This window comes from Myotis davidii, unplaced genomic scaffold, assembly GCF_000327345.1.
Source record: "Myotis davidii unplaced genomic scaffold, ASM32734v1 scaffold309, whole genome shotgun sequence".
Classification (NCBI taxonomy): Eukaryota; Metazoa; Chordata; class Mammalia; order Chiroptera; family Vespertilionidae; genus Myotis; species Myotis davidii.
Genome location: NW_006383013.1, coordinates 2,733,889 through 2,747,742, shown reverse-complemented (window position 1 = coordinate 2,747,742; position 13,854 = coordinate 2,733,889). Strand labels below are relative to the sequence as shown.

Genomic DNA, 13,854 nt, shown 5'->3' with positions numbered 1-13,854 from the left:
CTACGACTAAGTCCTTTCTGGCTGCAGGTTCGAGAGGACACGTTCCCAAGTGGGCTGGCCTCAGAGAGCTGTCCCTTCCGCTGACCTGAGGTGGCCCATCTCTACCAGCTGCCAGGCCCCAGCAGCACGTCCCCGCACCCCCTTGGCAAACACTAAGGATTGCCAGGCAGCCTGCACCTGGCCACGCTGTGGTCTGACTACCACTGCCTATCCTCATCCCTGCCCGCGACACATTGGTCGAGATGTCAGGTCCTGGCAGATAGGGTGGCAGAACTTCAGCTCCTCACGTTCAGGGCTCTGAGAAGTGCTACCTCCATCCAAAGGCCCACCCCAAATCATGTGCCGAAAGTCGGCAGGCACCTGCTGGGAGCCTGACAGCAGCAGGGGGCAGGCCGTGCGAAGCCCCCGGCAGGCTGGGTTCTGACCCTCCTGGAGCCACGGCATTTACCGCTGCATCAGCTCTAAGCAGCCAAGCATGTCCAGCACGAGCCTCGACTCGACATGCTCGCCCAGCCCCTACCCGGCTTTCATTTGCAAGAGAGCAGCCCAGGGCCCGCTGTGAGTCCATCTCGCTGGAGCCCACCCACAAGGCCCTTACTCAGAGGCGTTGTAGCTGGATTGAATGTGTAAATGACAACATTGCCTTTGGGTAAAGGTGTATGGTCCTCGTTAGTCCCAAGTTCTGTTACCTTTATTGAAAGGTGCTTTTTGGTATTAACCTGATTTATCTGAGCCTGTAAGTAACAAAACCGCGTCTATTTAATGCTGTGGTGTCTGAGACATTTGTGGGTTCCAATGGACGGCCTCTCCTCTTCCCAGCTGCCATGCCTCACCAGCACACGCTGCAAGGGAGGGCGCTTGCTGTGCCCAACTGCACTTGTAGTTGGGACTTTGTGGGGATTGGCTGGGGTAAGAAGTAGGAAGCATTCCACCTCTTATAAGTCTAGGTTTTACTCTCAAGCTGAATGAAAGCAGAGCAGGAAGGGTTAACGGTAAAAATGCTTCCGGGTCTGAAAGATATTTCTGCGCAAGCTGCTTGCAACTGTTTGGGCTTATCTGAAAGCGTGGGAAGAGGCCCAGAGCTGAGGGATGAGGCAGCGGCATGGGTGACGGAGGGACCTAGGCGTGTGTTCCAAAGCTGTGGCTTTAACTGCCATAGATTCTGCACTGGTAACTGTGATGGGAAGGACTTCAGGCCCCTGTTGCTATGGTTTCCTGAAATAACCTCATCTCCCAGGAGGACATTCACCCTTCCTCTGTTCTGGGGGGACTGACTGCTGGGGACGAGGAAAGGAAGAGCAGGGCTGGAACGGAGCGGATCCTCCCTGTGGGGACCAGGCTGGCTGTGCCAAGGACAAGGGGTTCACTTACAGCCAGCAGGAAAGGTCTCCCCAGTTAGGATTGACAAGAGCTCTCTGGCCTCAGCAGGCTGAGGGGGCAGACTAGGAACCCTGAAGTTTCATCCTGGCTGTGGGGGCTGTGGGGCTCCCCTCACCTCTCGTCAGGTTCTTCCCAGAGACGCCGAGGCCGACAGTGGTGACGGGTGGGCACCAGCCCCGGCTCCCGGAGGAAAGCAGACAAGGCTTGCAGGTCCCGGTTCCGCCCAGCCCATGCAGCAGGAGCTGGGGAGACTTTATTCATTCGGGGGGAGGGTGAGAACAGGAATGAGACAAAGCGTAAAAGTGGACGGGGAGGCGCAATACTGATATGAGAAGAGGAAGGACAAAACTAGTACAACACGCAGCGCAACACAAACTCAAGGGAAAGGGTCGGCCGCCATCTCCGGGCCTGGGCCACGTGCACCCGGTTTCCTCTCGTCAGATCTGATGGAAGAGTGCACCTGGGCACTGGAGCACCAAGACCGGTGAGAAGGTCAATACTGACGGGCCCGCAGCTAGCACCACGGCGGCCCGGCCGGCCCGGGCAGCCCTCCCCGCTCCAGCCCCACACTCCTCCCCACACTCCTCGGAGGACCTCCGTTTCTCACTGGGAGCAAGGGAAGTGGGGCTGTGAACACCACGGAGCTGACCACGCCATCAGTAGGCCGGCCCAGCTCTCACCTCCCTGTGCTCTGGGGCCAGAGCGTGGGCCAGGGATGCTCTGTGGCTAAGCCAGAAAACCACCCAGACAAGAGGCCCAGGCGCACACAGGCCTCTGGGAAGGCAACTGACCTGAATGAGACCCATCCCCGAGCCAGGAAGTCAGGTCCCAGCTGGGAGGGGTGGGGTGTGAGATCACAGGGCCAAAGCAGACACAGCTCCTTGGGCTCTGCTCCTCAGCCCCCTGGCCCTAGGCTTCACCACTGTACCGGGGCTGGGGCTACTGCGCTCCCCACTTAGCCAGGCCTGGGAAGGATGGGGTGGCTGGTGTGATGGGTGAGGGTGAGTATGTGTTGAGGCCATGGGAGGGAGAGGACTGGCAGTTAGGGGGGTCGGCAGGCTCTCTAAACCCAGTTTCCTGGCACCAAGCACAAGGAGCCAGGTTTGGGGAGCAATCACCCCCACCCCACCTGACCCACCTTCATCCAGCAGCTCTTTCTGACCTCACCTTGACCCCTCAGCCAGCAGCCCACACCCCAGGGGCAGAGGAGCCCAGACTGAGAGCTGGAAGGCAGTCCTGAGTCAGGGGGAGCCAGGCTGCTGGTCCTCACAGGAAGTGAGATGAGGTGATACTGAGGATGGTGACTAAGGCCTCAAAGTCCCTGCCTCTGCCTCCCCAGAAACTGCAGCCAGGCCAGCCCCAGGAAGCAGAGCCTGTGTAAACATGCCCGGAGGGGTTGCTACATATGAGAAAGTTAAAAATAAATTAAAAGCACCACTGTATCCACATCCCCTGTATCCCTGGTGGTCTCCACAGGCCCCCGGCCTCTGCCAGGACGGGGAGTGCTGGGGATTGTCAGCTAGAATGATCAGACAGCAGTTGGGGTGGGGACTACATTCTGCTTCCTTCTTCCCAGAGCTCTGTGGTGGAACCTGTGGGTTGGAGCATCCTTCCAGGCTTCTGTGCTGGAAGCAGCTTCCCTGTTTTCCTGACCCAAGCTTCTAGCTCCCAGCTCCCTCTCGTGTGTCTCAAGCCCTGTGGTCCACTGGGGCAGGTGGGGCCACTTCTCTGCTGAGCGGCCTGCACGAGGCACTCACACCCAGACCCGGAAATGGCCTCGTTTTCAGCCTCATGCCTCCCAAGTGAGCCATCTCCGTCTCAGGTGAACGTGGCGACATTAGGACCACCACCCCACTCCCTGAGAGCTGGGATGGGACAGTAAGTCAGCGGTCACAGTGGCCCTCGACTTGCTCTGGCTGAGGTGTAACCAGGGGGCAGGTTAAGTACCTCGCCAGTGACCAGTGATCCATGAGGAACCCCCGTGACTGACCAGCTGGCCTCCCTGCTGGGCCTGCCTCTGGGCTAAGAGCTGCTGGTTTGAAGAGCTGCCAGCCCCTTGGTGCCACTCCTGATGGACGCTCCCATTAGCAAAGCAGACCTGCTCCCTCCCTTCTTCTTTCTTTGCTTCCGGAGCAGGTTGAGAACTGCACTCCTGCTCCTCCCCTCCACCCCCTCTGGTGACACAGCAGCCATGTATCTCTGGTGAGTGTCTGGTCTGCAGGGAGAGTGAGGAACATGGGACGCTGCCCACTCGGGAGCCGCAGCAGCAAGGCCCCTGCCCTGGCCTGGCCAGCCCTGGCAAGCCTAGGACTTCCACATTTCCCTCCTCAAAGCACGTCCGTGCACTCCTTCCCAGCACAAGCTCTCCACTTCAGAGATTACAAATAGGCATTCTCTTTCATGTTGGTTTTTAAAATTCCCCGAACTGATTGCAGGATATTTAAAAATCAGGATATTTCACATAAAAATTCAGAGTTCTGGCCTCTGAAAATCTCAGAAAATCTGGCAATGCAGGGCCTGCACTCTGAGAACAACTGAGCAGCAGTGGCCGCTTTAATGGGGCCTATGCCCTCTTTAGTTTGCCACAGTCCCCACCCAGCCCTGCAGTCCTCCTTTTCATCACCTGCCTGGCCCTGTGAGGTTATCTGAGTTTACAACTCTAGTTCTGGTCCTCCCTTTTCCAGGCTCCCAGCCCCGCTGCAGCCTTATGACAGCTGCCCCTGGCTGAATCAGAGCCTCTCAGTTAAAAGGAACCTTAATGGTCCTCCCATCCAGCTACCCTTCCATAACCTGAATCCTCTCAACCGCTGTCTGACAAGTAGCCATCTAGTCATTGCCTAAATCCCTCCAGCAATAGGGAACTCACTGCTCCCCAAAGCAGCCTGACTCTGAATTCTCCCCCAAATCCTTTTCTCACTTACACCCCCCAGTTCTCAGACTCTGCCCCTCCTCAGGGGCCACAATGCACCCTTGCCCTCCACCTCCTGGTTGCTTAAAACTCTAGAACTTTCCCCCAACCCTACCAGCCTCTTTCTACTACCTCTCACCTGCCCGCCAGTTCTCTCATGCCAGATGGGAGGGCTGTGCAAATCCGGCTGTTCAGGTTCTTCCCTGACAACAGGCCTGATCATCAACTGGGACCCCCAACCCTAAACAGGCTGCTAGATGAGGGGAGGTGGACCTGGGCACAAGCATTCTGACCAGGTCTTCATTTCCCCAACAAGGGCTGAGGTAATGGAATGTGGGAGGAAAGGGGACAGACTCAGGCCTGAGTGTACCACCCTGTCCCCAGCCACAGCTCCTGGGCCTGCCAGCTCTGTTCAGTCCCCACAATCACTCTGAGCCCAGTGCAAATTTGGGCCCTTGGCACAGCTCAGCCCTCTGCAGGGAGCCCAGCTTCAGCAAGAGGCAGATCTGGGCTGAGCAAGAGTGGGTAGGGGCTGGGGAACTCTTCCCCTAGAGGTTCTCTCCTGGGCTCTCCCTCAGCCCCCCAGCAGAGGGCGTGCCAGTGGTGTCAGTCCTCAGAGCACCATCTGTCTAGGCTGCAAGGTCACGAAGGCTCTCCTGGGCCGTGGACTCGTGCCCTTGGGGAGGTGTCGCCTGTGTCAAGCTCCTGAGATGGGCCACAGACCTCTCCCAGGATGCTTCCTACCCTGCTTCCTCTTCCCTGTGTCAAGATGCTGCCAGGGCAGGCGGACGTGGAGAAACACCTCCACCCTCTGCCGTCCTGCCGCAGGCCTTGTTGGCTGGAGATTTCCCATTCGTGGGATGGACCCACATCCCAGAGTCGCCAGGGGCAGGGGAACCAGCAGAGCCAGCACCGCCTCCCCTCAGCCGCACGGCAGTTAGTTCTCCCAAGCACAGGCCTGCCAGCCAGTGGCAGGTCCGTCACATTTTTAGTTTTTCCCAAATACCGTAAGCTGTAGTTGTCAAGTTAAAAACTCCAAATAGAACACTGCCTCTCGCCCAAAGTTAGGAGCATGGCCCCGTGGGAGGGGCAGCAGCCTGGGTGGCTGAGCGGGAACACGCTCGTCCTGCCGCTGCTCACCTGCCCCATCACCAGCCCTGCCTTCCCCAGGAGCCAGGCTGGTTCTGGCAGGCGATCCTGGCCCCCCGGAGTGCGCAAGGCCGGGTGCTGCCACCTGCTTCACACCCGGATCTGGTACCCATTGAGGTCTGGCATGGCTTTGGGCTCGGAAGGCTTCTTCTCACCCGAAGGCCTGCAGGGAGGAGAGAGCAGAGGAAGGAGAAGGGTGAGTGGTCCCTCAGGGATGTGGAGGAGGAGGGAGCAAGTGGAGGCTGCCCCTGGGACCTCCCTGCTCCATTCTTCATGGTGCCCGAATGCAGCAGTAGAGTCCGCGTGGGAGTTGCTTCTGGAATCCCGGGCGGCCAGTGCTGTCCAGAGTGTGGTCCCTGAGATCCCTTACAGGCTGCTGGCCTTTGCCGGAGGTCAGCTAATCCGGCCACAGTTGGCTGTAAAAGCTTCATGTGTAAACCTCTGTGAGGGGACCCAGTTCTTTAGATGGAAATGAAAGATGCTGGATATCGGAAGCCTGCTTGGTGCCCCTAAAGCCTACCAGACAGGTGGCTCCTGAATGACCAGGGTAGTGAAAGCAAGAACCAGTCTGACAGGTAGGAGACAAATCGGAGGTGGTGGCCTGGCATTTTACTGGGGTATTTCTGCCATCTAGAGCAGTGATGGCGAACCTTTTGAGCTCGGCGTGTCAGCATTTTGAAAAACCCTAACTTAACTCTGGTGCCCTGTCACATATAGAAATTTTTTGATATTTGCAACCATAGGAAAACAAAGACTTATATTTTTGATATTTATTTTATATATTTAAATGCCATTTAACAAAGAAAAATCAACCCAAAAAATGAGTTTGTGTGTCACCTCTGACACGCGTGTCATAGGTTCGCCATCACTGATCTAGAGAGAGGTAAACACCACAGGCTCGCAGGGGCAAAGGTTACGTCCAAAGCTGCTGCTGTCTGGTGTTCACACCTCTCCCAGCAATATTCTGGGAGAACCTCTGTCTGGCAGGGCCCATCCTTCCTCTTCTCCCTCCCACAGACGCTGGCCACAGACCTCTCGCCAGGGGCCAGGGTGACCAGTGGGCCAGTGGGTGCTGCTTTCTCTGGGGAAATGGGACTGCATCGCTGCTGGGAGGTGTCAACACATAAACACACCCACCCACCGCCCCAAATCATCTCTCTTCAGTGGGGACGAAAGAGAACAGTGGGAATGAGAAAAGTGGGGTGAAAAGAAGTGGGATCCAGAAGATGAGAGGAAAGGAGAGAGCCTTCTTCCAGCCCCCGTCACTCACCGCCTTTCGCTGCGGCTGTTCCTGCGGAGGGGGCTGGACTGGCCCCGCTGTGGGGACGACACATCCTTCTTCCGGTCCTTGGTCGGGGAGGGAGGGCCGGTCCCTTTGCCAATCTTGGTGGGGAGGAAGCAACACTTGTTCCAGGGCTGCCGCAGAGCCGGCCTGGCCTGCACTTTGGAGCCACATGCCCTGAGGTTGCACTGGGTGGACCCAGGAAGCTCAAACCACCACTCTGTCCAGTCTCCCCAAACCTGTTCTCTAGGCACTAAAGCTGCCAGGGCAGGGGGTCCTCAGCAGGCTGCTCAATCCCAGTTACCCCTAAGATAGTGTGGATGTGGGGGGGGGGGATGTCACTGAGCTTTCGTGGTAAGAGACCCCCAAGAAAAGGGCCATTTACCCATGCCAGGCAGACGTGCCACCTGGGGAAGCAGCCCATGTCTGAGCTTTGGGCTGGGATTCTACTGCTCCCTTGAAGGTGTGAAGACCTCCAGCAGCAGAAGCCAGGGAGCTGGGCAACCAGCGCTACAGAAGGAGGCAGCCCAGGGCAGCGGAAGCCGCAGGCTGGCTGTGGGCCTGCTCCTGCCCTGGGGGAAGGTCTGTTACCCATAAGGTCATGGCCTCGGGCTGGCAGGGCAGGCTGTGGGGAGCATCTGTGGATGTGAAAGCACTGAGGTCATGGTTTTGGCACCAGGCTGCGGGGAGGGGCAGATCACAGCACAGCAGTGACTGAGCAATGGGGAGGGGCTGAACCCCAGGAAGGGCCTGGCAGGCCCCAGGGGAGGCACCCCCAGTCTAGGGGGACCGAGGGAGAGGCCACAATTCTGTCCACTGTCAAGCTCAGGGGCAAACTCCGCAGCAGCTCAGCCCCCCCTGCTCAGGGGGCAGCAGCCCTTCCCACTCCTGCTCACTGCGGGGAGAGCAGAAGGAACTACTGTCTCATTATCTTCCCATGGTCTGACTTCCTTCTTTTTCTGACTTCCTCCTAGTTCTTTTCTGGAGGGCAGGCCTGTGTGAGAGGGGTCAAGAGTCAGGATGGCTCCGTGGTTGAGTATTGACCTATGAACCAGGAGGTCACGGTTCGATTCCCGGTCAGGGCACATGCCCGGGTTGAGGGCTCAATCCCCAGTAGGGAGCATGCAGGAGGCAGCTAATCAATGATTCTCTCTCATCATTGATATCTCTCTGTCCCTCTCCATTCCTCTCTGAAATCAATAAAAGAATATATTTTTTTAAATGTAGGAGGAAAAGAAAAAAGGGGATGCACAGGGGTGATGGAGGCCACTTGTACCCAACCCACCAGTCCCTCCAGGCAGGCCCTGACTTCCCACCAGTGGATCTTTACTCAGAGATCTTTATCCTCCTCCTGGAGTGCACCCCACACCCCCCAAGTGTCAAGGCCTGCCCTCTCCCCAAACCCAGCTCACTGCCGCCGTCTCCTGGAGCCTTCCCCAGCCTGCCCGCCTGAGGGACTGTCTCAACAATAGTGACCACTGAGCTGAGCGAAGACACTGTTGAAACTTCTCACCCACCAGACCCTCCCACCTCGGCTGGGATGGCAGCGGGGTGGGTGAGGGGTGATGGCATTCCCTGGAGGAGTGTCCCTCTAGGCAGCAGCGGCCCCTGTATCTCCACCCCGGGGAGAGGGCCTTTTGCGCGGGCAGGGCGGGCGCCACACTGACCTTGAGCCGCATGTCGCGGGCGTGCCGCTCCAGCTCCTTGCGCAAGTCCTCGCGGCCCAGCCTGTCCACGTCCAGCACCGAGTGCTTCCACTCGATCTGCTCCACGCTGTGCGGGTCGTGGGACACGCACTGGCCCAGCTTCACCTTCTTCAGCACGTGCCAGCAGCGGCCGTAGGCGGCCTCGTAGTCCAGCACGAGGTCGCTGAGCGTGCGGAAGGCGGGGGGCTTGTACATCAGGTCCTCGCGCCGGCTCATGCCCAGGGCCCCGTAGCGGCCCCCGAAGTTCACCCCCAGCACAATGTGGCGGAAGTAGTTCCCTGAGAAGTAGCTCTTGAAGCTGATGGGGAAGCGTTCCAGGGTGGGCATGCTGTTGGTGAGGTAACTGGCCATGTCAGCTCAGCTAAGGAACCGGCCCCGGTGAGGCGCAGGGCCAACCCGTGGGGGCAGGACTGGGGCTGCACGCCCTCCACCCCAGGGGCGGTCTGAGTGCGCCTCCCCTCGCCCCTTCCTAACACCATGCCTTGCTCACCTCCATATCCTGTTGTCCAGCCTTGCGCCTGGCATACAGTAGGTGCTCACTAAACTGAATCTCTCAGGGGCAGGGCTCCCAGTGACTAGTGGCTGCTGCTATGATGTCAAGCACCGTTCACAGAGTAACAGCTAATAGCGAGTCCTTCACTCCAAACCTCAGGGCTCTCTAATGAGTCTGGGCACATGGGATGTATTATATTGTTCTATGTTCACACCAGCTTAAATTTTTCTATAATAAAAGAAAATGACAAAAAAGGGGCTAGGCTCCTGCATGAACCAATCAGGTCAGAGAACTGGCCATATGCACCTGCCTCCCGACCCTGCCCTAACTGGAGGCTTATCTGCCCACCGTGGGGCCCAGCCATAGGTCCCAGCTCTGCCCTTTGGGAGGAATGACTGAGAACCCCTATTTGCGTTCCTTTATAAAGGCAGGAAGCTCCATTCCAAAGATCCCACCCATCAGCCTCACAAATCACCATGCCCTGGAAATGCCAACATGCTGGCATTCAGCCTGCTTTCCCAGGCTGTTTGTTCCTTGGAAATGGCGCAGTAGCCTCTGCGAGACAATGTGCCCTGACCTAGGGGTCAGAGGACAGGGTCACAGTACCCACGTGACTCAAAAGAGAGCTTCCCAGGAAGCCTGGCAAGTAAGCTGCTGAGGCCTGGGGGACCGAGACCCCTCAAGCCCTTCACTTTGGAGCCCAGTTCACGAGTGCTGGGCGAGCGAGTGGGGAGGGCCCGCCATGCAGCCCTCCCCTTCCAGAGTGTGCCCGCCCCCTCCCAGGGCTGAGGAAGGATACATTCCCAGGATCACGGCTTCCAGGCATTTGATTGGCAGAGCCTCTTTGGTCATTTCCTTGGCCAGGTCCATCAGCCTGGGGGCAGGGAGGCAGAGTCATGAGGACAGAGCCTCTAGCCCTTGCCGTGGGGGAGTGTCCGGAGGGGGCAGGTGGACTAGAAGTGCTAGAACAGAGTCCTTCTCCCATCCAAGCTGCCTCAACTCAGGCCCAGAACCTCCCTTCCCTCCCCCAGGTCCACCCTGAGCCAGAGAGGGTATAAGAAGAGGCAGCCAACTAAGATAAGGAAGGAGGTCCCTTCCCTTCCCTCCTTTCACTTCCTCCTCCCACCCCAGGCTCCTGACCTCTGGGGGCGGGAGCGTGAATGGAGCACACAGTCACAGGCAGCTCTTTGACAGCCACTGGAGGGTGGGGGTGGGGGTGGGGGAGGCCTTCTGTAGTGGGGTGTGGGGCCGGTGGGAAAGCGTGCCATGGATGCTGGGAACCTTGGCATTGATCCTGTCCCTTCTGGAGCACGGTGGACGCTCCTGACCCAACCCTGGTGTCTCCAAAGAGCTTGTAATTGATTGCAACTGCTCCCCCACGGCTGGCCAGCTGCCTGGGTCCTGGACATGCATCTCAGGCGGGTAGCCTGGTGACTCCCCAGCCTGTCCTGAACTTGGAATTCAGGCCATTTAAGACAGCCTGTTCCTGAGGCCTGGCTCCTCCTTCCACCCTGAATGCTGCCTCCAGGTCTAAGAATGCAGCCTGGCCGCTGGCGTTTTTGCCCAGGACGGTGCTGGACTCCTCCACCCACTGATGCTGGAGCTAGGCCCATCACTCCACAGTAACAGGACAAGAGCAAAGCTTTTAGGGTGAGGGAGGCTGGATTCCACCAGGGGGTCATTAAGGAATTTAGCTAATAAGCCACTTAAAGCATTCTTCACTGGAAAGCGAACATGGACAGGCTGTGGGTGGAACAAGATGTAAAATCCACATTAATTTTTAAAACACAGGGTTTTAAGTGTATGGACAGCTTTGGGTGGAGCTCCCAGGCCCCCCAGGCCCAGTGAGGAAGTGGCACTCACTCCTCTCTCTCCTCTGTCCTGGGGCTTCCACAGGGCCAAGCCAGCCAGGGGTCTACACACTGGGTGGTGGGTTAGGAAGTGGGAGATGAGGAGGGCTCCCTGTTGCTCAGACACGGGGCCTTGTACCAAATGACCAGAAGAGTCCAATGAGGCAAATGGGGTGACCACAGGTTCCCTGCAATGGGGGGAGCTCTCTCCTGCTAGGCTCATCTCATTAAAAAGAAAACAATAAGGCTTATACACAGGCTTCTACCTGGGGCCACCCTCTGTCATTCCCAAGGCAAGCAGGGGGGCTGCCCATCGCCCCAGCTCAGCATGGGAGCCCGGTGTTCATCTTGGCCCCAGTTCCTCTTCATGGCATCCTGGGACCCTTGCGGTGTGCGGTGAAGGAGATGGGGTGGTGCAGGGGTCACACCCTGTGGCCTGCTCCCTGGGAGAGGCCCTGCCTGCCTCACAGCTTCCACCCAAGGCCCTGAGGTGCTCCAACCCGCCGAGGAGCACTGTCCGCACGCCCACACTTACCCTGTGAGGGGTCTGCTCTTCTTGATTTCAAAGAACTGGGTCCCTGTGTGATTGTACCTGCGGCGCTGGTTAAGGGCTTCCCAGCTTGGTCTGGCAGAAGCATGTCCCACCTCCCCACCCATCCGTCAGACCCTGGGGCCCAGCACTTCCAGGGGTGCAGGCTGGGTCAGGACCCCATAAAGTATTTCTTGAGAGGAACCGGGGGGGGGGGGCGCGTTGATCATCTGGAGGGGAGAGAAGGACACAGCACATGTGCCCCTCCTTCCCCACACGGCCCCTCTCTGTCCTCTCTCCTCTGTGGTTTCCACCTTGCTCTCCCGCGGCCTCTCCTCCTAGGAAGGGAGCCGTGGAGCAGGCAGCCAGGCCAGCCAGGGCTGGGAAAGTGGCTGGGCTTAGACAGCCAGGAAGCACCATGAACCTACAGGAAAAGGCTGGTGTGTGTGTGTGTGTCGGGGGTGGGGGGCGGGTTCGGGAGGTTGGGGGTGGGAATCCAGCGTGGCTACATTGCTGGGTGCTGCTCCTGGGCCATCCTCCTGTTTCAAGGCCGGAATTGCCCCACTGACAAAGGAAGAGCTGGATCCGATTCTCAGTAACCAGCCTGGCTTTCTCCTGCTTAGGGCCCGGCCCTTCCATTTCTGCCTTCCCTGCAGCCAGAGGCACTGGGGGAGAGAACCCAGGGCATACAGGGCAGAGAGCAAGAGGGGCCCAGAGCAGGGAACCCATGGGGTCTGGGCTCGGGGTCCAGCTCTTCATTGCTGGGTAACTGGCCCCCTGCCAGGGAAGAAACAGGCAAAGAACTGGGAGAACATGCCACGATGTGGATGTCACCTCCTGGAGCATAAAATCCTGTTCCTCTTCTGCCTGACCCCGCTGCCTTTAAAACGACTAGTCTTTAAAGTTCTCCTCTCTCCTTCTGCTGGGCTGGATGGACAGCAGAGGAGGTCTGGGCTAGTGGACCTAGACGGGGCCACGGCCAGCAGGTAGTGCAGGAGACATTTGCCCCATCACACGGAGAAGGAAGCGGGTGGCCAGAGTGGGTCTGGCACGTACCACAGTCCCTGGCTTGCTTGCACGGGCTGGGCTTGCCCAACTCCAGGGGCTTGAGATGCCCTGTGAGCTGCGGCCTGGGCTATGGCCTGACGCTGCTCTGCGGATACCTCTCCAGCCCAGTCTGCAAACAAGCCCCGCTCAGCCTCTGGACCCGCAGGCCAGCGGGACGGCGGTCGCCCCTGCACCGGGAGGATACTGCAGCTCCCTGATGTAGCGCTGCACGGCTTCCAGACGCTCAGGGACCGGCGTGGAGGGCGGGAACGTAGGCACAGTCGGTATGGGAATCTGGGGACGGAGAAAGAGCCCTGGTCACAGAGGCAGGCTCCCCAAAGCTTCCAGCCCCCGGAAACCCAGACTGTCCCCCAGAGAAGCCAATGCCAGGGGGGCCCCCCCTTCCCTCCTACCCCGAGCCTCTCTCCTTGGCAACCCTTCATGGAGGCTCCGGCCAGACCTCCCCCGTGGCCGTTCCTCTCCCTCCCGGCACTTACTAGCATTCCTCATGTGGAGCTTCTGCTGATGCTCCGATTTTGTTTTCTTTAATAAATTTAGAAAAACACAGGTTGACTCACCGACTGTTTGGGATTTTAAATAGTCATCGACTCTAAGGCTTAACAAGAATGTCAATATTGCGGTGAAGTTCGTTTGGATGTGGGGCTCGTTCTGGTTCAAGTGCTGGATCAAAGCCGGTTTACCTGGTGTCCCATCCCCTCAGGGCCTGCCCTGGGCTGGGGGAGCCCTCCTTGAGGGATGAACACCCCCAACCCCCGGCAGGAGTGCTACCCACCCCTGTCACGGCACATGGACCAGGCCTCCAGCTGCTACGGGGACTGGACTGAGTCTGTGGTGGCAGGTGGAGGGACACGGGGCGACAGGGCTGGCTGTGGCTCTTCTTGCCACGGTCTAGCCACTTTGGAGGAGTTTCATGGAGGCACAGGAGCCCTGGTTCCCCTTCAAAACCTCCTTTCCTGCCGGCTCCACACCTGGCAGCAGCACGGTGGCCAGGCCACCAGGCAGTCCTCCCACCAGGAGGGACTCTCCAGTGCGCAGCCCAGAAGGGGAGAGACGGGGGCGTCGGCAGGCGCCTCCTGATGGCTGGATACTGCAAGGTTATTGCTGTGAGGAGGTAGGCCAGAGCTGCAGATCCCTGAGGCCGTCCCCTCAGCAACCAGGTGGTCTCCAGGGAAAGGGGCCACCATGCAGGTGTGGGTCCTCAGAGCCCAAATCCTGGCAGTTTGGCTGCAACAAGTCAGCGAGGCCTCGGAGGCTGAGGAGCCCCGGCTGGGTCCTCTGAGGCCTCAGAACAGACTTCTTCGGGCAGAAGAACCAGGTTTCTAGGAGCAAGTCCCACTCCTCTGGGCTCCCCCTTGGCTACTGCCAGCTGTGGGGTGGCCTGCGGCTTCCTCACATAGAGAGGCCCCGCCCTCATGGCCCAGGTCCCCACCAGCTTCTCTTTATAGAGCCAGCGGGCTGGCTTGTTGGGAGTCAGTCTGGGGCAGGGGTG

General features: G+C 58.7%; 1 protein-coding gene across 1 annotated transcript in view; it reads right to left on the bottom strand.

The window, feature by feature from the left end:
- Positions 1-1,584: 1,584 nt before the first annotated feature.
- Positions 1,585-13,854, bottom strand: part of VASH1 (vasohibin 1) — a 17,819-nt gene continuing 5,549 nt past the window's right edge. Inside the window, exons 3-8 of the mRNA XM_006778816.2 lie at positions 12,550-12,638; positions 11,304-11,360; positions 9,718-9,792; positions 8,387-8,768; positions 6,708-6,820; positions 1,585-5,600 (exon numbers count right to left, since the gene is read on the bottom strand). Coding sequence (XP_006778879.1) covers positions 5,528-5,600; positions 6,708-6,820; positions 8,387-8,768; positions 9,718-9,792; positions 11,304-11,360; positions 12,550-12,638 — 789 coding nt within the window. The 3' untranslated portion in view covers positions 1,585-5,527. The remainder of the gene's footprint in view (positions 5,601-6,707; positions 6,821-8,386; positions 8,769-9,717; positions 9,793-11,303; positions 11,361-12,549; positions 12,639-13,854) is intronic.